Source organism: Engraulis encrasicolus, chromosome 18, assembly GCF_034702125.1.
Source record: "Engraulis encrasicolus isolate BLACKSEA-1 chromosome 18, IST_EnEncr_1.0, whole genome shotgun sequence".
Taxonomy (NCBI): Eukaryota; Metazoa; Chordata; class Actinopteri; order Clupeiformes; family Engraulidae; genus Engraulis; species Engraulis encrasicolus.
The window spans coordinates 30,533,196-30,558,195 of NC_085874.1; the positions used below are offsets into that span (position 1 = coordinate 30,533,196).

General features: G+C 43.9%; 2 protein-coding genes across 2 annotated transcripts in view; one reads left to right on the plus strand and one right to left on the minus strand.

Annotated features, from left to right (window-relative positions):
- The window catches only part of atad2b (ATPase family AAA domain containing 2B), a 139,409-nt gene extending 137,579 nt beyond the window's left edge, over positions 1 to 1,830 (plus strand). Inside the window, exon 28 of the mRNA XM_063223422.1 lies at positions 1,548 to 1,830. Coding sequence (XP_063079492.1) covers positions 1,548 to 1,589 — 42 coding nt within the window. The 3' untranslated portion in view covers positions 1,590 to 1,830. The remainder of the gene's footprint in view (positions 1 to 1,547) is intronic.
- Positions 1,831 to 12,655: 10,825 nt separating this feature from the next.
- Positions 12,656 to 25,000, minus strand: part of LOC134468205 (kelch-like protein 6) — a 435,670-nt gene continuing 423,325 nt past the window's right edge. Inside the window, exons 13-14 of the mRNA XM_063222145.1 lie at positions 23,012 to 23,156; positions 12,656 to 13,861 (exon numbers count right to left, since the gene is read on the minus strand). Of these exons, the coding sequence (XP_063078215.1) occupies positions 13,678 to 13,861; positions 23,012 to 23,156 (329 nt within the window). The 3' untranslated portion in view covers positions 12,656 to 13,677. The remainder of the gene's footprint in view (positions 13,862 to 23,011; positions 23,157 to 25,000) is intronic.

Below are 25,000 nucleotides of genomic sequence, written 5' to 3' on the forward strand. Positions count from 1 at the left end.
AATTGCTCGCCTGTGAGGAGCCGCAGACTTGCTCCCACTTAAAATTCCATTTGTCCAAATTAGCATCTGAGTGACACTTAAAGAAGTTCGCGGCCAGAAGCCTCTGTGTGTTTGCGTGCGTGCGTGTGTGTGAGATACTTTAAGAAGCCAAAAGCCATTCTCCCGGGCATTCCGCACCAGAAAGACACCGTCCACCCAGTCTGTGTATGTGCGTGCGCATGCATGCTAGGAAGGCTCCAGAAACGCCTGTCAAATATATGCTGCCTGACTTTAATCATAGGAGCAAGTAAGGGAATTCACACACCTTGGATGCCGATGCAATAGTGTACTTTTATTGCATGAGTAAAACATTTTTTTCTGTGCTACCCAACTGAACAGTGCAAACGTTTCGGTCTCAGTCAGACCATCCTCAGTACATCCTCAGTGGCTTTAATCCCTCATTGTGTCCGAGTGTGTATTTTTTATGTATGTGTGTCTGTTTGTGACCGAGAAAGTGTGTGTCTGTGTGTCTGTCTGTCTGTCTGTCTGTCTGTCTGTCTGTCTGTCTGTCTGTCTGTCTCTGTGCATATGCCCACACATGAAAGCTCTTCATCTGTCAGCATGTATTTGTGCTCCTTGACTTTGGTATTTATTAAATGGATTTTCCCCTAATGCAACATACTGTAACCACGGGAGTGTAGCGCAAAGCCAATTAAGCACTCTGAGGCCGTTTATCTGGAAAAACCTCAACCAAAGCCACAACTCTGGTTGCCCTCATATGCATAATAGCCAGATAATGGCCCTGCACCTAAATATCATGGCTGCATTTACCTATGCTCAAGTATTGCACACAATATTTATATATTTTATGGTGGTGGTGATGAAATATGCATGCAGTGTGTGTTCATATTGCTCTGGTATGGCGGGTTTAGGTTGTTTGGTAAGTGGGTAAGGGGGGATGTTGATTGCATACTTGTGAGATGGGGATTTATGTGTGGAGTTGCCAAGGACAAGGAGTTTGAGTGGGCGTGCGTGCATGTGCATGTGTTTGTGTGTGTGTGTGTGTGTGTGTGTGTGTGTGCTCGCTCGCGTGTGTGTGTGTGCGCGCGCGTGTGCGTGTGTGTGCGCGTGTGCGTGTGTGTGCGCGTGTGTGTGTGCTGGCTAACCCTAAATCTGAGAAAAAAAGAGAAATTGTGTGTGCATTCATGTCTGGTAATCAGGAGAGTATTGATTTTAAATGGGGTGCAGCACACATACTAACAAACATGAACAGGATAAATGTAAATTTGCAAAAGACTGACTTGCAAATTGCACATAAATCTCACATAGACTCAGCCAGGCTCATTTCCAATGGATGATGTGTTTTAAATTGTTGGCTTGGGCTAATGCTGCATTCAAAGGCAGTGTAACCCTAATGAGAAGCTGCAGTGCTTGATGAAACATATCTGCACTGATGGTGTTGAGGGCTGTGGGGTTGTTTGTACAGTTTGTTTACCCGTGTGTATTTATGCGAATGACTCATCAGTCTGTTTGTTTGTGTGTTTGTTTACTTGTGTCTGTGCCCATAGGCCATGGAGAGGCGAGTGCGGCATTTCGAAACATTCCTGTAAAAGAGGTGCGAGCGGAGCGGATTGGAGCGGAGCGGACTTCAGCGCACCGTACCACGGACTCTCCGAGCAGAGAGAAGACCAGCCTACTGAGCCACAAAACCCTGCCCCCTTCAAGACTCCACACAGAGAAGCGCCGCCTCTCTTCTCCACGGCGTGCAGGTTGTACTGTCGAAGTCTTAAACGAGGACAACCGAAAACTTAAACAAATCAAACGAGGACAAGAACGGCACACGGACAAATGGAGGGAGGGAGGGGGAGAGAGAGTGGGAGGGTGAACAAGAGGAAGTGAGAGACGTGGGGGGGGGGGGGAGAGAAAGAAAGAAGAAGAGGAGGATATGGTGAACTTGGTGCTATCGTCTCAGGTACTCTGGACAGAATCAACAGAACCAAACGCAGCTCAGTCTTTCATAAAAAAAAAAGAAAAAACATTCTCTTTCTGTTTCATAGACATATACACACACACACACACACACAAACACACAACAGCAACAACAACAACAAACACACTCATGCCAACGTCGACTGGCATTCTTGGTGCTATTGGGTGCTTCTGGGTGCTATCATTCTGTTTGCTGCTCCTCTCGTTTTCTCCTCAGATGACAAAAACAGGAAACAAAACAAAAAAATGTCAACAAGAAAAGGCAAAAGACAAAAAAGAACAACGCAGAAGATTGTGTGATGTCACAGCGCTCACCTGCCTCTATCTAATGTGACGAGAAGTTCTCACAAGTGCACACACACACACACACCCACACACCCGCACACACACACTCTCTCTCTCTCTCTCTCTCTCTCTCTCTCTCTCTCTCTCTCTCTCTCTCTCTCTCTCTCTCTCTCACACACACAAACTCACACAGACGCACGCACACGCACACATACGCACACACACTCACACAGACTGGCACAATTGTTCACCAGCAGTTTCATATCCTCTTTTTCATAGCAGGGATTGGTTTATGGCATCGTTTTTTACAGTTATGGCACCCTATCCCCTGCAAAAACCCCTTCTGCCACTTCTCTCAACCAGTCAAACCCACACATTTGCCCGCCACCCCTTTTTTTCTACCCCCTTCGGAAGCCTACAAATACATTGTTGCTAAAATACCATTTCACTGATGACTTTATTTGGGGAAGAAAATTTGTTTTGTTTTTTTTGTTTGTTTTGTTGAAAATGTTGGGTAGTATTATCCATTGTCATTGTCTTTAGCAGATATCCCGTCACACTTGCATATGGCATTAACCTCAGAGAGCTTCTGATTGGATTCTGCGTTTAAAAATATATATCTGTAGTGAAATTATAACTATTTATTATTTAGCGGATTTCGCCAGAGCTGTGAGGTGAAGGTTTTTGATTAGTTTAACGACAGGTTTGCTTACAAGATGACCTTATGACCTGTTGGGCTGACCCTGTGACCTTCATATGACCCTCATGTCACCTTGACAAGATGACCTTTGCTACTGTTTGTAGGTATTGTAGCCAAATTGTGACTAAGATTAACAGTTTTCAGAAGGGTTGAGCATGTACTATGATAGTAGTGTTGCTCTTTGACTTAGACCACACACACACACACACACACACACACACACACACACACACACACACACACACACACACACACACACACACACACACACAGTGTCAAGCACCGCGTGAATGTAGTCATATCAGCCCATCAAACACACTTATGCACATAACAGCCAACACACACACACACACACACACACACACACACACACACACACACACCAACTAAAATCTACTAAAATTTGTTTAGCTCTTTCTTGGGCCTCGGTGGAGTAATGGCATGTAAAGACTGGTGCTTAGAAACTAGTGTGTCTAGACAAGCTTAGATAGATCACTATTAGTGGCCATCATTAACACACACACACACACACACACACACACACACACTGCAAAACGAGCAATTGTATAGTAATATTTCCATATTGAGAAAATATATATGTTTTGTTGGCTGATGACATGCCCCCAAAATAGCCGTTGTTCATTCTCTCCGATTGCATTGTTTTATATTTTGTAATGCCTGATTCTTCATCTGTATTTCCTTTTGTTGATTTCGTCTTTTGGGTTCTCTCCTCTGTCACTCAGTCAGACAGCCAGTTTTAGCCAAGTGCTTACAGTACGTTTGTGTGGCACTTTGACGTCTCACCTCCTCTTTCTCCTCTCCCTCCTCTTCTCGTCCTTCTCCATCCACTGCTCCTCTTCCATCCTTTATGGCACTTATCTTCCCCCCTCATCCCTCAACTCCTGACCTCATCTTCCTCTTCCTCCTTACCACCTCCTCCTCCTCCTCCTCCTCCTCCTCCTCACTCTTCTTATTTCTTTTCCCTTTGTCCCTGTGTCCCCTTCCACTACTTGCTGTCTGGTCTCCTCCTCTTCATTTTCCTCCTCCTCTTCTTCTTCTTCCACCTCCTGGTCCTCTTTTCCTCCTCCTTCTCCAGTCTCCTCATCTTCCTCTCTTTTTAGTATTCCTCCTACCTCTTCTTCTTCTCCTCCTCCTCGTCTTCTCCCTCTCCTCCTCCTCCTCCTCCTCCTCCTCCTCCTCCACTTCTTGCTCTATCATCCTCTGTGGAAGTAGGCTAGAAGGGTGCTACAGTCTCCTCACATCTCAACCAATGAGCATACAGTATAGCGGCAGTTCGACAGGAGAGTGCAAACACATGGCTACCTCGTCCATCTGCCCTCACCAAGAGAGGAGTTCCAGCTGTGCGTGTGCCAGAGAGGTTTCATTGGTGCCCTCAGTCTATTCCCACAAATAGGAAAACACACACACATACACACAAACACACCAAATCTCCACAAAACTACAGCTGTTACGAATGCCAGACGTTTGAATTTGCCCTACCATGCACACACACACACACACACACACACACACACACACACACACACACACACACACACACACACACACACACACACACACACAAACTTTCATTTTTCTCCTTCAATCGTTCCCTCTGTCCCTTCATCCTTCTTTCTGTCGTTCATCTATAATATTTATTAACAGGATGATTATACGCAGTGTTTTACAGTCTAATATACAGTAAATCTTTTTGTACTTTTTTTTTATAAGGCAACTAATTGGAAAGAAAAAAAAACATTGTTACTGGAGTTTTAAAGTTTGTGCTTGAACAGCGAACTAGCACATTGATGTAGCAGGTGTACAATTTTTGTCTGTTTTGTTTATTATGTTTGTTCATTATGTTTGTATGTCTTCTAGAGGGAAAGATGAGAGGTTTACATGGTCTCAGGTGTCTCTTTTTTTTCTTAATCGGTTGGCCGCCATCTTGCAGTAATGGGTGGCCCAACTCTTTGGGTGCAAATCAGTTCAACAAACTCTGACGTTTGATTTGTGACTTGTTGACTTGGCTTCAGTCTGTTATATATTGCATGTTGTTTTAACATTCAAAATAAAAATGTGATATATCTGACGTATAGGACTTGTGGTCAAACCAATTTTGAAACATGTACAAATGTCCTCATATGTAACCAGGCTTGTTTGTCTTACCAGATCACGGTTGTATGTTGAATGCTGAATGAAAGTCCAATGTAGAACTGACTTGACACAAGTCAACAATGAGGCACAAGGTCAAAGGAGGGAGGAAAGGACGCGAGTTTGGCGAATTGATTTGCGCCCTTGGCCAGCTGTGCATCACGGTCAGGTGCCATCTTGGATTGATCTATTTATTCCTTCTGATGTAATTTACAATGGTTTTGATGACATGATTTCATGACTTTCTTTGCATTTGGAGTTTGCTATTATTTGGGTTGTGTTTTTACTTGCGTTTTTTTTGGTAACAGACTGCTGGACAGAAGGACGAAGCTGAGTGTCAAGCTAATACAAGTTAGAATTAAATAGCAACAGACACACACACACACACAAAATCTCTCTCTCTCTCTCTCTCTCTCTCTCTCTCTCTCTCTCTCTCTCTCTCTCTCCTCTCTCTCTCCAGTAACACACACACACACGCAAAGCATAGCACATGCTCCCAGACTAAGCCCTGTAGTGTGTCAGTGTAGTGTTCTAATTCCTACTGTGATTTCCTCTGAGCCTCGTGGCCCTCACACACAGACTCACGCAATACAACACACTTTGGAGTGAGAGTCACGAGGCACTCTCATAGACACACCAACTTACTAATGTGAACATGGCGCATGGACCAGGTTTGTCCTGCTGTCCTTTACTCATTTGGATAGATACAGCATTGTTCTTACCAGTGTAAATAGAAAGGGTCAGGACGAATCTGTGTGTATTTTGGACAAAAGACATGTGCGCGCGTACACACACACTCACACACACACACACACTCAAACACACACTCAAACACATTATCAGTTTGACGCGATTGCATGGTGAAATCTGTCGTTTAGAAAGGTCATTATGCAGGTTGTCTTCACTGCTCTCCCTCGCCTGTATTTCAAAGCAGTGAAACCTCCGGCCTAAAGTCACCCGCAGCTGGCCCAGACCTGGAGCAATCTCATTCAAACTCACCTGTAGTGGGTATCCTGCAGCAGTGATCCAGATGAGCAGGGGCACAGGTGTGTGTGTGTGTGTGTGTGTGTGTGTGCGTGGAGTAGGACTGATTGCAGAGTAGGTGTGTGTGTGTGTGTGTGTGTGTGTGTGCGTGCGTGCGTGCGTGCGTGCGTGCGTGTGTGTGTGTGTGCGTGCGTGCGTGCGTGCGTGCGTGCGTGCGTGCGTGCGTGCGTGCGTGCGTGCGTGCGTGCGTATGTGTGTGCGCACGCGCTTGTGTGTGTGCGTGGAGTAGGACTGATTGCAGAGTAGGTATAGGTCCTTTGTCCAGTAGCCAGAGCCATGTTTGCTTTTTTCCATGTTTGTTTCCTTCAAAAATGTAACTTAATATCACATTAGAAAATATGCTCTCTATGCCGATGTAGTTTTGTTGGGGTTGGGGTGATTTTTTTGCTCTTTTTTTGTGTGCATTTCCGAGATATGTTTATGGTATGATTTATGATATGATTTATGAACTCTTATGTTTTGTTTTTTTTTGCTTTTCATCTCTAGAGTCCCTAATGAAAACCTCTAAAGTCTCTTTCTCTTTCCCTCCCAGCATTAATTTCGTGGAGTTTTGAACTGCAAACATTTTACTGTAATTTCACGAAAGATTTTAAAGAAACTGCTGTGACATACTTGAAATAAAGGTGCAAATTTGTTGTTCATGTTAAAGCGCTTTCCATTTTCATTTTTTTTTGTATGACCTTCTGTTTTGTTTTCATTTCTTTTTTTTTTTTTTGCATTAAAACACCTGGCTTGTGAATCAATAAAATGCGTTTGAATTCCTATATATGACCTCCGACCTATTACTATCCTATACATCACTGATGGGCAACCTGTATTCATTAGTTGCATTATCCAGTGCCACATATTCCTGTTTTAACCCTATACTGCACGGTGTTGCCATATGGCAACATACCATTCTTTTGGCATTTCCTGGTATTTAAATATAAATAATAGATACTGATTGGTTTTCATATTGAAAGTGTGGCCTTGTTTTATCCAATTATGTGGTTTCTTGACATCACCTGACACCACACACTGCCCCAGGCTCGCTCTTTCCCTCACTGTACATGAGCGTGTGTCCTTGACAGATTGCTCTGGCATTGGCCAAGATTTTTCACACTTTTTGCAATATTTACAAAATTTAAAAAAAAATTGGGATGATCTACAGTTAGTCATGATCTGTTTTCACCATTTGTTTTGTTTTCAACTAAAATTATTTCCATTTTATGTTGAAAAATAGGTATGTTGCCATACGGCAACATTGTGCGGTAATGGAACAAGACAGTCAATAGGGAAAGTGTATTGATACAAATACCCAATTCTAATTGATTGATTAATTGATTTATTTATTGATTGAATGATTGATAACTGATAATATTTATAATTAGTGTAAATGGCAGTCTGTAATGAACATTAAAAATGTTATAATAGGTGTACAGAACTGTTTTATGAGCTTTCACTCTGAGTACATGCAGAAAAGCGAACAAGGCCTATGCAGCCTCCCCAGACTGCCAGAGGTATACCACAAAAATCCCCAAACCCCAGATTAGAGCATAAAGCTATTGTCATCTTGACCATTTGAAGCCTCCAAAATGTTTTGACTTCATGTGTATGTTATAATTAGGCTAATTAGCACACAACGTTTGTGCAAATCTGTCAACCCGATCAAAAATTATTGTACAAAGTCAACCATTTTGAAAGTCAGCCATTTTAAAAGCATAATCTCGAAATTTCAAACAGCCCATAAACCAATTATATTATTAACACACAAGATTTACTGCAAATCCAAGCACCCATTGAAAAGTTGTGGCGTAAACAAAAGGTAGGCCGTCTCGAAAGATTGCCAACTTCAAAGTCAGCCATCTTGAAATTCAGCTATCTTGAAAGCACTGGCCTCACAATTTTACATGGCTTATTTACTCATTATAGAGTGTTATCACACAAGGTTTAGTGTAAATCCAAGCATCCATTCAAAAGTTATGACAAATAAACTGTCGGTTATGTTGAAAGATGCCTGGCCCGCAAATCGGCCATCTTGAATGTCGGCCATCTTGAAAGTGTTGGCTTCCAAAATTAAATCAGTTCATGTACATATTATAGACAGTTACCATACACATTTTTGTGCAAATCTATGCACAGATATTGTGTTAATACCTAATATATTCATTGGTGGTTGGTCAAAGTAATACCACTGAAATACTGTTTTTCGGGCATGTAATAAACAGTATTCACTTGTTCTCTCAGTGGCAAAAATGTGTTAAATAACTCCCTTGAACTTGTGGGTAAACTTTCAATGTTTTTCTGAGATAAAACAATTATATTTCTATAAAATAAGCCATAATGTTTTATGACCCTTGTTTGGTCTTGGAGGGAAAATGTACACTGGATCCTTTCCGTAACTGCACAATGTTGCCATATGGCAACAAACCTAAAAGTACCCCCCCAAAAAACTTTTTTTTTGAAAAAAATTGCAAAAATATCTTAAGAAGTTAATTTTATGTGACAAAAACCACAGTTAGATTTTTTTCCATGATGGGATAATAATGTGAGCAGTATAGGGTTAACCTGTCCAATTCAATCTGATGATCGACTGGTTGAATGATCACCTGGTTGAATTGGACAGGTAAAAACATGTCATTTTGGGAATGCTGCACTGGATTTTTGTCACTGTGCAGGAAATGGTCAGAAAGGGTACTGCAACTATGCTGCTCATTGAAACTGGGCTGCCTATAGCCAAATTTGATCTTTACATGAAAGTTTACTAAGTAATAAACAAATATTTCCTAGTATGATCCAAGTGGAGTCATTTTTGCAGCTAAAAATGGCTATTTTTGGAAATTAAAAATGGCGGACCATGGAGAAGATCCCGCTTGTATGAAAAGTGCATTTTTCCTGTCATAATGAATACTTAGGATTTGAAGGTGGAGGTGAAGTATTCATAAAAAAGGTAACATTAGTGAATGGGCAGCATGAATTCTTGAAATAAACAACTAAAACTCTCACACAGTGTCCCTTTAACTAATGCCTCCAGGTGGTCCACTGCGTCCCCTGTTTTCATTGCATCTACAAACTTGAGACTTCCCCAGCCACATTTACAGTGTTTGTCTTTTCCAGGTGTGTCCTCTGATTACAAGTAGCACAGCAGCTGTTTTTGCATGCCTAGTCCATATGTGCAACAGTGCTCTCATTGTAGGTCTACCAATAAAATGATACCACACAGATTGCAGTCAAACAAGAATTTCAAGATTTTTGATTAACCTTGTTGATATTTAGACACCATTTTTGAAATCCTGAACTTGAGATATTATTTGAAGTGTTTTAACATCTGTGACGAACAGCACACAATCTCCAAGGACATCAAACTACTTCGCTCTTTGCAGAATTCAGTCAAATATATTTACTATATATCTCTAGCCCTGGCTGTAAACGCTCTAGACCAGGGACAGGCAACTTTCATGATAAGACAGCCCACGTTTTCTCACTGCCACCATTAGAGGGCCATACGGATGAACAAACTAATCGCTGTTTCCAACATAATCTCTGAAAAACACCAATGGGAGAATTTGCCGCAATGTTAACACACCTTATTGTGATTGCTAGACATGGGAATGAAAAAGTAAGGGGGGTGCATGTGAACCCCCAGCCAATAATACAATTGCATATAGTATAATTGATTCAGTGGTGGTTTAAAAGAAATCTGGTCTTTATTATTATTTTTTTTAATTGTGATTTATCTGCAGGCCTCACTGAGCGAGGAGGTGCGTCGTGTGGCCCCTGGGCCTCCAGCATGGTCTTGTCAGTTAGATTCACAGATCCTGAGCAGTGTCCTCAATCAATGGCCATTTTTAAGATCTTTTTTGGGACCTTTCACCTTTATTAAGCAGACAGGACAGTCGAGAGAAACAGGAGTGGGAAGCGAGGAGGGAAGGATCGGCAAAGGACCTCGGGTCGGAATCGAACCCGAGACGCCGGCGTAATTGTGTGGGGCATCTCATTGTGGGGCTCATTGCCACCCCATGTCAGCAGGTTCCTCCGGCTAACACACAGTCATATGTGTGTGAGTGTGTGTGTGTGTGTGCGTGTGTGCGTGTTTGTATCTTGATGTATGTGTTGTGAAGGAATGCTTTCTCTGTCTCTTTCTTTCAATGTGGGTTGTAGGCGCTCTTAGATGTCGATGTACAGTATCTGCTCCCCTTGAAAGGACTGCACTTCTTCCTTAGACACCAGGAACCCTCATAGAGTTGGAAGAAGTTTGTGCATTAATGTATTGCGCAAATGTGTGTATAGGCTAGGCAGCCATGGCCTTATGGTTAGGGAGCTGGTTTGGGGATCAGAATGTTGTCAGATCCCTCCCAAACCAATTATTGGTTGAAGTGCACTAGAGAAAGGCACCCAAACTCCACATCGCTCCAGGGACCATAGCCAATACCCTGTAAATAATTGTAATTCGCTTTTGGATAAAAAGAGTTTAGCAACAAATGGATTTGTTACTTTTGTTACAGAAGCAACTTTTTTCAAGATACTGTACCTCGTGCTTATCACAATGTTGACAACTTCATAAGAAACTCCCACCATGCAGAAATGTACTTGGTTTCTGTATTTGAATCACATACAAAATAAATAGAACAAGACAAACAGATTGTGTTTTTTTAATCAAGAGTATGTATTACGATTTTCAGCCTTAACAACATATGTAAATTTGTGGGGTTCAGATTTACAGACATTTTTGAAGTCCATCATGTTTTTTTGTCAATATCTAAAAAGGTCTATACAGAATAACCCCTCCTCTGGTGTTGGAAAATATACAGATCTCCTTCACAAATATACAGTATGGCTCCTCCCATTGGCTCTCACTGGAGGGGGCGGGAACAAAAGGACGGATTCCTGGTTGGAGGCTTCACTGTGATTGGACTCCTGTGGTGTATGGGCCCGCCTTAACCCCTGTTACAGCCAATCAGACCCAGGGTTCCACTCCCACAATGGCTGTGTCCCAAACACATAGAACGTTGCAGAGCCGTGCGCGTTTCGGCCAATCAAAATGAACGCCAAAGCAAGCCATGAACGAAGCAAGCCAGTCCAGCGGTTGAATACGCCTAGTGTAAAGCATTAAGACTGGCTGCGTTCAGGCTGAGGCAGTGCCACTTTTGCTGGCCAGCGCACATGCACACTTTGCCATTTCAGTGCATTCTGGGGTCCGTTTCTCGATTCTTGTCTTTGCTAACCGTCTTAAGTTGGTCTTGAGTTGGTCGTAAGTTGCTCTTGAGTTGGTCTTAAGTTGGTCTTAAGTTGGTCTTCAGTTGGTCTTTAGACGCAAGACCAACTTAAGAACAACTTAAGAACAACTTAAGAACAACTTAAGACCAACTCAAGACCTTGGTTACAACGTTGGTCTTAAGAACGAACAAAATGGCTAAAGTCGTTAGCAAAGGCACTGTCGAGAAACGACCCCCTGGTTAGAACCAGAGTGCATCGAAATACCCAGCAAACGCAGCACTGCACCATCACGAACACGGCCAAAGGTTGGGGGTGCAGGGTGGAATGGAGTCGGGCTGTTACAGAAATGGTCACTCTGGCAGATGAAGGGCCATATTAAAATACCGTCAATTGTGATTACAGCGCCAAACAAACATTTGAAATCTAGAAAAGACAGATTAATAAAGGTTTGATAAAAACAAGGGGTGGGGGAAAGGCAAAAGGTCAACAAAAGCACTTGGATTAGACTGAGAAAATGGTAACAGGCGAATAGTAAGCCAAGATCAAACAAAGGCAACGCTGCTTGACTGAGAAAAAGGAACAGCCAGAGAGACAAGAAAATACAAATGTAGAAAGGCAGGAAAAATAGACATGTAAATAGACATAGAAAATAGACATAGATTACAGGGAGTGACACACAGACATACAGCCTTGATAGGAGTGACAGGAGCAGAGAGAGCATTTAGGCAGATAGACTGATGGGCAGATGGGATGTGGAGCGAAGATATTCCATTTCCCCTTCTCATCCACCAGTCTGGGGATGTTTGTGCTTCAGATTCAGACGGTAGTTTTAGAAAAGGTCACAGTACAGAGAGAGTTCAGTTCCTGATATGCTTTAAAGAAAGGATTCAACCCTGTGTTCCCCAGACCCGGCAGATGCCCGTGCACACACGCACGCACACACACACACACACAATTGTGGTCCATCAGGTATCATCATCACAGCTTCCTCAGTGATTTTTGTGACATGGTTCACGCCCCAATTATCCCCCCCCCCCCCCCCCTCTCACGTCTCTGCTGTTGGGGACAAGTTCTTGCAGACATACACAAACCAGGGACACTCAAGTTTGTACACATGTGCACAAACACACATATAGACACACACATGCACACACGCGGGCACACACACACACACACACACACACACACACACACACACACACACACACACACACACACACACACACACACACACACACACACACACACTGATGGGGACGCGTTGCCAAGAGAGGAATGATGCAGAGACACTGGAGGCCTGGAGGCGTTGAATGAGATGCTATAGAAGGGTTCATATAAGAGGGGACATGGCATTAGCTTAAGACAGACTGTGGCTGTCTGATGTCATTTCTCTGTGATGGTCATTATGAAATTCTGAGGCCAAATACAGTTGAAGAGATGGATGACGTCACTTCCTTTTACACTCAAGAGACGGGCCAAAAGAAGATTGGCAGGTCAGTGATGTTCTACCGATGCTCAATGCTCCATGTGCTACCAATGCTCCATGGTGCTGTAGGAGGTGTCTTGTAGGATTCTTTGCTGTGACATGCCACCATTCCAGCTATGGCAGTAGTTTGGGAGGTGTTTGGGGTAGCCATACATGGGTGCTAAATGTTTGTTTTCTCCAGGCTGCGCGACTCTAGCTGCGCACAACTCAACCTCTGATTGTTGGAAACCGCTGGCGGTCAAAAAATAAGCTCACGTGGTTGGCTGCCAGTGTCTTGCCCCTCCTCACAACACTGTGTTTACCCATGTAACACATGTATAAGGTATATATATATATTAAATTGGGCCCAGCTAAGCCAGCCAGGTCCATTGAGCCGGGTCTATTGACCTTCCCTGTCCAGACAATCCCACAGTCCATTCTGCCCCATCCTGGTGTCCATGATGTTGTCTCTCTGGGCACATCTCAATACCCCCCTCCAGTGCTTCCTCTGGACTCCCTCCACATCATCACCGACAGTTCAATACAATACGTTTTTTTTCATTTACTATCTCACAAAAACATAATCCGCAACTGAACTCTCCCGTTTGCAGTCAGGGTACTGAAAAAAGGGAAAAACCCTAAAAGGCGTCTTTGCGCTGCTTGACAGCGGCTTGGGAAAATCTGTTGTCTGGGTAACCTTGTTGTTGCCTGGGAAACCTTGTTGTCGCCCGGGAAACCTTGTTGTTGTTGTAGTATCCTCCACGGGAGGAGGGGGTGACACTGAGGCACGAGGCCGAAAGGAAACGGCCAGGAGAGGAAAGGACTGGAGTGGGGATGCTGAGACGGCGCCTCTCCGCGCGGCTATGTGTCAGCCGCTCTGGATGTACTTCTTGATGACGACGCAGCCATGTCTGAAGAGGGGGCAGGGGAGGTTCTGCAGTAGGGTCCAGGCGTTGGAGCTCAGGTCGAACACCTCCATGCTGCCCAGGACCGGCCCCTCGCTGCTCACCACACCGCCGGTGGCATAGATCTTCCCATCCAGGATCACCGCGCTATGCAGAGAGAGAGAAAAGGAGGGGGAGAGAGAGAGAGAGAGAGAGAGAGAGAGAGAGAGAGAGAGAGAGAGAGATGGAGGTGAGTTTTCTGAATCTGCAACATTTACTCTTTGATTTTGTTTTCAGTATAACCAGTGACAACATACTGTACGTAATTACCAACACTTAACACTTTGAACATCTAAATCAAGACAGGCTTACATCACCACACACACACATTGACTCAATATTATGATAGTCAAGTTAAACAGAATGATTGCACATGTTGTGACATTTGGCTGTCTTTGGCTTTTAAAAAGAAACATCTCGTGTTCTTTTCTACCTTTGAAGGTCTACACATCAACACATAATATGTGCAGTCCTTCTGTTAAACTTGACAACATACCAGCTTCTAAGGTAGAGAATAAACATGTTTGGGTCGCTGTTTGAGGTTGCAGTGAGAATATGCAATCCATTGTTTATTGGTGCAGGAGGTGCATCTCAAATAGGAAACTAAGATCTAGAAAGATCACCCAATAATCAGAAGCACATTCATCTGCAATCAACACCCACAATCGACCAAACTATATCTTAAATTAGAAAATCTAAAACACACAAATAAAAACGACCTTTAAAGCTCATCAAACACTATGGATGCAAACTATCCAGTTTAGGCCTACTGTACTAGATCATCAGTTCTCAGAGACGCATCTTAGCATCTTAGAGACCTTCAGAGACTCAATCAATAACAACAATACTGTAAAAGACATTGGAAATTCCCACATAGAAGACACAAGCATAACAGACATGTCTCTCTCAGACATGACAGGCATCTATCCACATGCGTCAAGGGAATCCCATGTTCTACATGAGTTTCACACACACACACGCACACGAACGCACGCACGCACGCACACAAATGCACACACAGCACGCACGCGAGCACGCACGCACACACAGCCGAGTTGAGCTGTGTTGAGCTGTACCGGGTACAAAACGGGCAGTGGAAAAGAGTCTTAAGTCATCTCATGTGGTCTATTCCATGGCTGCCGGCTAAAAAGGTATGTGTGTACATTGCTGCAGGGTGTCCAGGTGTCACCATCCAGACCTCTCACGGGAGTATGTATCATCATCAAAATAATGAATCAGAGCTTTGATCCGGAACGTTTAATAATTGGCTTGAACATAAATGCTGGTCATATTTGAATGTGTCTGGTCCTGGGTTGCACCATGAAATTGGTGAGAAAAAAAAGAAAGGAAACAGTCGCTTCTCTGCCAGCTGACACAGCAGCAACATGCTCAGACTTTTGATCACAAACATCAAATAAATAACCAAATACTGGCCATGGCCATTCACAGTAGGCAACAAAAACAATCTCCCTGTAGTGTGTGTGTGTGTGTGTGTGTGTGTGTGTGTGTGTGTGTGTGTGTGTGTGTGTGTGTGTGTGTGTGTGTGTGTGTGTGTGTGTGTGTGTGTGTGTGTGTGTGCCATGTGCTCCAGTCCATTGCGATCGGCTGGCCAGGTGTGTTAGTTATCACTGCAGGCCTCACAGGTGTCACTGTGGCCGAGAGCCAGTTGCTGAAAACAATTGCACACAGGGCCAAAGGGCAAAACACTGATAGGGCCCCCCATACGGCCTGCCATGCTCACAATAGGGCCCCCAACCCCCATACAGGAGGGCCCTGGGCACAGTAGGGGCAAATGCCCTGCTTGCCCCCCCCTATAGCGCCGCCCCTGCTGAGAACAGACTAGAGAACATGAAGGGTAGACAGGGCTAAGGGGCAACTGACACCACACCAGATGCTCTTTGCACTGCAACTACCCTCTACTACCTCTACCCTCTACTTAATGCATTGTCCTCTTCTTTACTCTTTGAAGGACAATGCTATCAGTGTTGCAACTGTACACTGTGCCTTACCCTGTTCTTGTTTAAATTGCTCCTTGTAAGTCGCTTTGAACAAAGGCGTCTGCTAAATACTAATGTAATGTAATGTACTTATATCTCTCCACTAATACCTCTTTTCCACTGCCGGTTTTCTGGTAGGCATACAGCTCGACACAGCACGACTCAGCCGGCACTCTTGGCTTTTCAAATAGGCACGGCACAGTTCACTCGAAGAGCAAAAAAGTGGTCGCCGTGTCGCGCTGTGTCGAGCTGTAGCTGTACCAGAAAAACGGCATTGGAAAAGAGGCATTAGTCTTAGTATGAATGTATTCTTCCTGTGCCCAGAGGCGCATCTTGTCACCAGGCTAGCCAGGCAGCCGCTTGGGGCCCCTAAGCCCCTAAATGGTGAATAACAGCTCACAATTTGCTACAATAGTGGCAAATTTCTTTCAAATTTTCGTTCGTTTGACATTTCGCTTGGGGCCCCAGCTGAGCCTAGAATCGCCTCTGCCTGTGCCTAACATTTCTACATGTAGGGGCGTTGCTTGGGCAACTATGTCAACTACTGTATGTATGTCCATGCTTACAAATCATAAATTACAGTATGTAACATTGAAATATGTAGAGTATATAGTGCATACATGAAATGCTACACAATATTAAATTCTTTAATAATTAAATTCCATAACAGGGTTTCATTCAATTCTCTTGAATGTGTCTCTAGGCCTATCTCGCTCTCTCTCTCAGCTCAATTCCATGCTACCCCTCTAAAAGAGGAAGGGATGCACAGAAAAAAAGAAAGAAAATCTGAGAACTGCGAAGGGAAATAGAATGAAAAAAAACGTCCAAAAACCTTGGCCAATGGACCTTGAAAGTTTTGGAGGTAGTATGTTGTTTCTTTCTCTAATATACCTGTATTTATTCTGTCAATTTTCAGATTTTACCCAGATTGTGTTTTTTATCATTTAATTTTTCTGCGTCTCTTTGAGATGCCTCTTTATGTGAAATGTGGAATTCACATTTATCTGCTTTGCCTTGACTGCACTGCCACCCCACATATCCCTCATCCTTAGGCGGTCCTTGAGGGTGTGCGGTATCGAATATATAAAGGATGGATCATCATGTATTAATGTTGTCTGATTTGTTATGCAATAGATAATATTGTTTATTTAAAAAGCTACTTCAGGCTTACAGAACTGCTCTAAGACCTCTTGTACTACCTTGTATTACCTGGTGTGTGTGTGTGTGTGTGTGTGTGTGTGTGTGTGTGTGTGTGTGTGTGTGTGTGTGTGTGTGTGTGTGTGTGTGTGTGTGTGTGTGTGTGTGTGTGTGTGTGTGTGTGTGTGTGTGTGTGTGTGTGTGTGTGTGTGTGTGTGTGTGTGTGTGTGTGTGTGTGTGTGTGTGAGTTCAGCCTTCCTTCCAGCTTTTCATACAATACTTGTTGCTTGGCACAAACAGAACTGTGCCTGTGTGTTTGCAAGGACAAGGTGATGTATTGATAGGACAAGTCGCTGTTAGCAACATGGTGACTGAAGATTACTCCATGAAGTCCTGAGTGGTCTGTGTGTGTGTGTGTGTGTGTGTGTGTGTGTGTGTGTGTGTGTGTGTGTGTGTGCGTGCGTGCGTGCGTGCGTGCGTGCGTGCGTGCGTGCGTGCGTGCGTGCGTGCGTGCGTGAAGATTACTATATGAAGCCCTGAGTGGGCAATTTAGCACAGCACTTTTCCAATCAGGCGAGGAACTCATGCTCACTGAAAAACAAACTCATTCACACAAGGACACCCTGCTCGTTCTTTTATACTCTGTGTCTGTGTGTGTGTGTGTGTGTGTGTGTGTGTGTGTGTGTGTGTGTGTGTGTGTGTGTGTATTCAGTGGAAAGGGTGACCTTTAAACGCACACAAACCATGTATGGACACATGGAAACACACACACACACACTCACACAAATGCATGCACACAAAAACAACTATAAACGTAAGCATACAGTACATTCGTTCTCACATATAAAACTCTTCTTCAAAAATATTACATACACACACACACACACACACACACACACACACACACACACACACACACACACACACACACGCACACGCACACGCACACACACAGGAAAATCCTGTATAAAACTACTCTAACAAAGACTGGCACAAAATCTTTCTCTCTCACACAAACACACACACACAAACACACACACACACACACACACACACGCACTCACACACACACACACACACACACACACACACACACACACACACACACACACACACACACACACACACGCACACACACACACACGCACACACGCACACACGCACACGCACACACAGACACATACGATGGCACCCCTGTGTAAAGCTGTTTGTTTAGTAGGAGTGTAGCGGTGGCTGAGTAAAGCTGGTGGCTGGAGTGCAGTAGCGTAGGTGCAGCTGCTAACTGGAGATTAGACTGAACTCTGCCTCAGTCTCGTAGCGCTCTACAAAGCCTCTTCCCTCTCTCTCTCTCTCTCTCTCTCTCTCTCTCTCTCTCTGTCTCTCTCTCTCTGTGCCATACTTTTCCTATAGTGGTGTCAACAATGATCGATTTGGCGATGCAATCCAATGCAAGGCATGGACGATCCAGAATCGATCCTGTAAGTTCCAGAATAGATCCGGCAATTTTTTTAACTTTCAATTACTTCCATGGATATTTCAGGAGCAAATGAATGTTACATGAAATAAATCACTTCAAACATTGCAAGACTGATACTAACTGATACAGACTGATACATAAAACAGCCAATAAATTGTTGCTCAGTACCTGACTACTTGTATTGCCTCATCATGACTGATTAAAAATTTGCTTTGCTTTCAGTAGAAATGTAATGCATTGCAATGCATTGTAGAATTGAATCGGATCGGATCGGATAGCATAGAATCGAATCGAATCGAATCGAATCGAATCCCCACCTCCCGAATCGTGATCAAATCGGATCGTGAAGGCAGTGCCGATCCACACCACTATTTCCCTATATGTTAATTTCTCTCTTTCTCTCTCTCTCTCCCTCTCTCCCTTTCTCTCTCTCTCCTGTCTCTTTCTCTCTCCCTTTCTCTCTCCCTCCCTCTCGTTCTCTCTCTGCCATACTTCTTCTATATGTTAATTTCCCCCTTTCTCTCTCTCCCCCTTCTCTTTCTCTCTTTTCATCTCTCTGCTTCTTTCTCTCTCTCCCCCTTCTCTTTCTCTCTTTTCATCTCTCTGCTTTCTTCTGTACATCCCAATAAAGCCTCTTCTTTCGCTCTCTCTGTCTTGACTTGGCTCTCTCTACCTATTTCCCCCCTCTCTCTCTTACTCTTCCCATATTGATTTATATCCCCCCCTCTCTCTCAATTGTCCTACCTCTTTCTGCATCCCACCAAAGCCCCTTCCACGTCTCTCTCTCTCTCTCTCTCTCTCTCTCTCTCTCTCTCTCTCTCTCTCTCTCTCTCTCTCTCTCTCTCTCTCTCTCTCTGTCTAGAATGGTTCATCAAAGCTTTACAGTTTTTCTTGATTGCTTTGACACAGTCGTCACTCCAAAAAGCACATTTTCATACCAGTTCACGCAACGGGCTAACCAGTTAAGCCGATTCTCCAAATACAACATCTTTGTTTGCAAAAGGCTACTACGTTTCCAAAATATTTAACATATGCAATAAAAGCAAACTCTGTCGTCAGTCCAATACACAATGCATAGCAGTGTATGAACACTCCCAGTCAGTCATTACACAATGGTCGTAAAAATCCAAAACACGGCTATCATGTTGACACAATTTGCCGTTATTTAACACTGTTATCAATTACATAACTTTCAAGCCAGTTCCATTGTTGTTTCTTTTACTTAGCCACTGACTCTGCTTGATCAGGGTCTACTGACTGAGAGATAGCTGGCCCAGTAAATGCTTTGCATAAAGATTTGAGTTGTGTGTCTTTTCTTATGTAAAATTGTCAATAGGCTAGGTAGTGGGTCCGTGTAACAATAATGTCTTATTGCAAAGAATTTGATTGAAAATCAGAATGCTTTGATGTAGTTTTTGTTTTGTTTTTGTTTGTTTTCCTTTTTTTTTACAACTGTAATCAAAAATGTACTAATGGCTGATAACAGTATTACAGAAAATATGTGTAAAGTAAAATATGATGTTGCAGTACGAGAATGCACTTACAACAAATTTGCAAAAAAAAACTCCATGCCAAGAACAAACAAGAAGACACTGTGTATAAAGACTGATTGCTAAATTAAGATTTTTGAGAAGGAGTGTCAAATAGGTGCTCTGGTGTGTTCACACAGCTGATGGTAGTTTCTAAAAGTCAGGAGTAGATTTTTCTGTATGGTTATTAGAACTTAAACAATGAAATGTGCACTACTTAGATGGCACATGCGTTAACTGTTTAGCAAAAACTGTGTTATATGAATGGGAAATATGTCAAGTGAACAAGAATGTGTTCACACATATGCACAACGTGTCTTTTGTTTTGCTGGAATAGTGATCATGACGACTTTGTGTGAGTCAGTTTAAAAAATTGTGTTAAAGCGATCAAGAAAAACTGTAATTCTGTCCGCTTATCTTTCCTTGGATTCTTCTATCTCTTCGTCCCTCTCTATCTCTCCTTCTCTCTCCATCACTCTTTCTGCATCACCACAAAGCCTCTTCCATCCCTCCATTACCTGCTCACATGTATTTGAATCCTCTCCTCCATCCCTCTCCACCATCTCAATCCTCTGTTCCCATAAAACCTCATCCCTCTCTTCCTCTATTGTTTCGTTTTCCATGCGTCCAGCAAAGCATTTTCCTGTCCTGCTCTCTCTCTCTCTCTCTCTCTCTCTCTCTCTCTCTCTCTCTCTCTCTCTCTCTCTCTCTCTCTCTCTCTCTCTCTCTCTCTCCATCTCTCTCGCGCTCTCACTCTCTCTCTCTCTCTCTCTCTCTCTCTCTCTCTAACTCTCTCTCTCTATCTCTCTATCTCTCTCGCGCTCTCACTCTCTCTCTCTGTCTCTCTCTCTCCCTCTATCTCTCTTCATCACCACACAACGTCCTCTTCCATTACTCTTCAATCCTCAGTGTCTTCACCGCCAAAGAGATGTGTGCACCTGTCTGAATGTTCTGCTTGGGCAAGCCAAAATGGCTGTCTGGAAATGTTAGCGGCAGGAGCAGGAAGGAAAAATGGTGGGCAAACTGATTTGTTTAAGACTCTCGCTGAAGCCAGGATATTAATTGAGTTCACTGACAGAAGATGTTACGGGTATTTTGTTGGAGAAAAATGGTGTGTTGATAAAAGCCTTTTGGTCAATTTGTGATGGCGCTAAACTGATACTCGTGGTAATTTATTGGGGGGGGGGGGGTTACTCCCTTCTGAAATGGAATGGAAAGATCAACACATTGTGTAAAGCACACTTTTAATCAGTGGCGTTAGTTTGCAATAAAGGAGTGTTAAACCTAGCCAGGCCATGCCCTCCTAGTGACGCAACACCTAGTCAGGCCAAGAGCAATGTAAATATGTTTCTGATCTCCCATAAAGGAGGAACTCCTCCCACTTTGTCAGACACCGGTCAACCAGTAGCAAATCTAGGGAAGCGGGTCAACCATGCTGTTTGTGAAACGTTAATTGTTATGCTCTTGGTCAGACCAAGTCTCGAAGAGATTTGAAAGTCGATGATAATCAGGCTATATTAAACCTCTGTTCATCACCACAGAGCGACCCCCTTCCCATCTCTGTCCACCTCTCTCTACCTCCCTCTCTCCACACTTCTTGCTCCCTCTCTTAACCTTTACATCTATCCCATCTATTCCATCTTCCCTTCATTTTCTCCATCTCTTTCCATTCATACCCATGCCTCTTCTATAAATCTTGTCCTCCCTACCTCTCTCTTCTTTCTGCTTTCACTCCCCCTGTCTGTGTCCCCACAAACCCACATCTGTTTATTTCTCAAATTTTTCCTCTATACGTGATCTCCCTCCCTGATCCTCTGTCTCTGTCTCTCTTCTCTCCTCTCCTCTCCTCTCCTCTCCTCTCCTCTCCTCTCCTCTCCTTTTCTTTCCTTTCCTTTCCTTTCCTTCCCTTCCTTTCCTTCCCTTCCTTTCCGCCTCACTCCTCTCCTCTCCTCTCCTTTCCTCTTCTATCCTTTCCTTTCCTTTCCTTTTCTCTCCTCACCTTTCCTTTCCTTTCCTTTCCTTTCCTTTCCTTTCCTTTCCTTTCCTTTCCTTTCCTTTCCTTTCCTTTCCTTTCCTTTCCTTTCCTTTCCTTTTCTCTCCTCTCCCCTTCTATCCTTTCGTTTCCCTTCCTTTCCTTCCCTTCCTTTTCGTCTCGTCTCGTCTCGTCTCTTCTCTTCTCTTCTCCTCTCCTTTCTACTCCTCTCCTCCCCTCTCCTTTCCTTTCCTCTCCTCTCCTCTTCTTTCCTTTCCACCTGTGTCTTCTCCTCTCCTCTCCTCTCCTTTCATTTCCACCCCAAACAAAAAGAAAAGCAAGCTCCTTTCTTTTCCCCCCCACCCCTTCCCCACTCCCTCTTCCCTGTTTCCACGCCACCAATCAGAGGCGAATCTGTGTCCCAGCCCGGCACGGCAGGCTGCTGGTGTTTGACAGCTTCTCCGTTTTGTTTACATCGCATGTCACCGGCTCCCCGGGAACGCCACCATAGCTTTCTTTCTTGCCTCACAGTTATTGCGCTCAGCATAAACAATCAGCCCGGCTCAGGGCTGTCAGGGTTTGAGTGAGGTGATTATGTGCACGCGTGCAGCAGCAGCTTCTCAGCTGGAGCTGGGCTGCTGGTTAGGGGTCTATAGGGTTTGGAGGGAAGACTGTGGTGTGCTGTGCTGTGTTGTGTTGTGATGTGCTGTGCTGTGCTGTGCTGTGCTGTGTTGTGCTGTGCTGTGCTGTGCTGTGTTGTGCTGTGCTGTGCTGTGCTGTGCTGTGCTGTGCTGTGCTGTGCTGTGCTGTGCTGTGCTGTGCTGTGCTGTGTTGTGTTGTGCTGTGCATGTGCATTTGCGTTGGTGTGTGTGTGTGTGTGTGTGTGTGTGTGTGTGTGTGTGTGTGTGTGTGTGTGTGTGTGTGCGTGCGTGTGTGTGTGTGTGTGTGTGTGTGTGTGTGTGTGTGTGTGTGTCTGTGTGTGTGTTTGTGTGTTTGTGTGTGTGTGTGTGCGTGTCTCTGTGTGTGTGTGTGTGTGTGTGTGTGTGTGTGTGTGTGTGTGTGTGTGTGTGTGTGTGTGTGTGTGTGTGTGTGTGTGTGTGTGTGTGTCTGTGTGTGCGTGCGTGCGTGCGTGTGTGTGTGTGCTACCTGCAGAACTGGCGTGAGTGGTTCATGTTGGGTCCGGCCTTGATGTTTCCCTTGTAGGGGTCGTAGATGGTGGTGGCCCGCGCATAGGCTCCGCCCAGGATGTACACCAAGCCATTCAGGCTCACCGCTGGGGCGTACTTGTTATCTACACACACACACACACACACACACACACACACACACACACACACACACACACACACACACACACACACACACACACACACACACACACACACACACACACAAACAAGAGACAAACAAACAGAGAGACAGAGAGAGTCATGTGATATTCAAACAGATAGACATGTGTTATGTAAACACATACACATGCATGGATGTACGCATCGATGTACACACACACACACACACACACACACACACACACACACACACACACACACACACACACACACACACACACACACACACACACACACACACACACACACACACACTACTCAATACCTATAAAACACAATACCTATATAAACACAAATTCAATTTCAGAGACAATTTATGCTGTATGGTACATAAATAAGGGACCGGTAAGTGATTATTACATCTGAATATGAACAGTCACTTCAAACTAGCTGTGCGTTTGAATAGATGTATAGTGGATGAAATAGAATGTGGTAGAAAAATACACTGCTGGACCTCCAGCTGCTGAGAGGTGCTCAGACATACAGTATTTGTCAATCCTCAATGGGATTCTCTCTCCCCCTGTCTGTCTGTCTGTCTGTCTGTCTCTCTCTCTCTCTCTCTCTCTCTCTCTCTCTCTGTCCAAAAACCTGTCTATTCGTAACCAGCGCTGTGGCAGGGTCAACCTGCATGATAGAGTTCGCCAGCCAGCCAGCAAAGCAAAGCGGCTTTCGAAGTCCGACTGATAGAGGAGGGTAACGACAGATGTGGACAGGAGGAGAGAAAGGAGAGAAAGGAAAGGAGGGAACGAAAAGGACAGAGAGAGAAAGAAGGACAATGATAGACTACAGTAAAGGCAGCGGAAGACATTGAGCGGAAGATATTGAGATTGAATTCAAACAGCAATCTTTATGTTGTAAAGGGGGGTATGGTCGAATGTAAGCAAAGAAAACAAATAATCTGTACAGAGAGTAGAGTAGAGAGAGTGGAGTAGAGAGAGTGGAGTAGAGTAGAGTAGAGTAGAGTAGAGTAGAGTAGAGTAGAGTAGAGTAGAGTAGAGTAGAGTAGAGTAGAGTAGAGTAGAGTATTACAGCTACTTTAATGGCTACATAAATTACAGGCAGGTATCTTGGCGTGATTGCTCATCAATCTGTTTCTGATCATTTTAAAAATACAGAAATTACATAAGCTTAATAAAAAAAACCCATAAAGTTGGAGTAAAATGAAGCAAAGAATTGGTGTATAAACAGATATGGCCGATCCGATACAACAAATCCCGACATTGGCGAGCTACGTTTGTGTGGCAGGGTGGGAGAATTTCAACTCGCAGTGCCCAGAGCACAACGTCAAAAAGTGTTCTCTGTCGGCATCTTTTTAGCGCTAAGGCACTTAGTGCTCTTGATGCTGTAAAACAGAGGATTTGTATCGAAAATTGGTCCTCATAGTGCTGAAAAGCGTCCATCCATCCAGTGGACATATAACACAGTCCCATATTGCTGTGCTATGATGACTGGAAGCATACAGACAGCACTGAATATGCAATTACTACTGACTGTTCACATGGGTAAAATAAATATAACCAACTTAGTCGAGGAAACATCTAGAGGAATTGCAATTATCACAATAAGAACTGTCCTCTTTGGCCCACATCAGTGGTGTAGTCTACGTAGAACGCGGGTATACGGAGTATACCCACTTCTATATTTCAGGGATATCAGTATACCCACTTAAAATGTATTGATCCATTGTTTTGAATAGCACAAATATATACAGTATACCCACTTCAAAAAATGCTCAAATATACAGTATACCCACCATAAAAAAGTAGACTACACCACTGGCCCACAT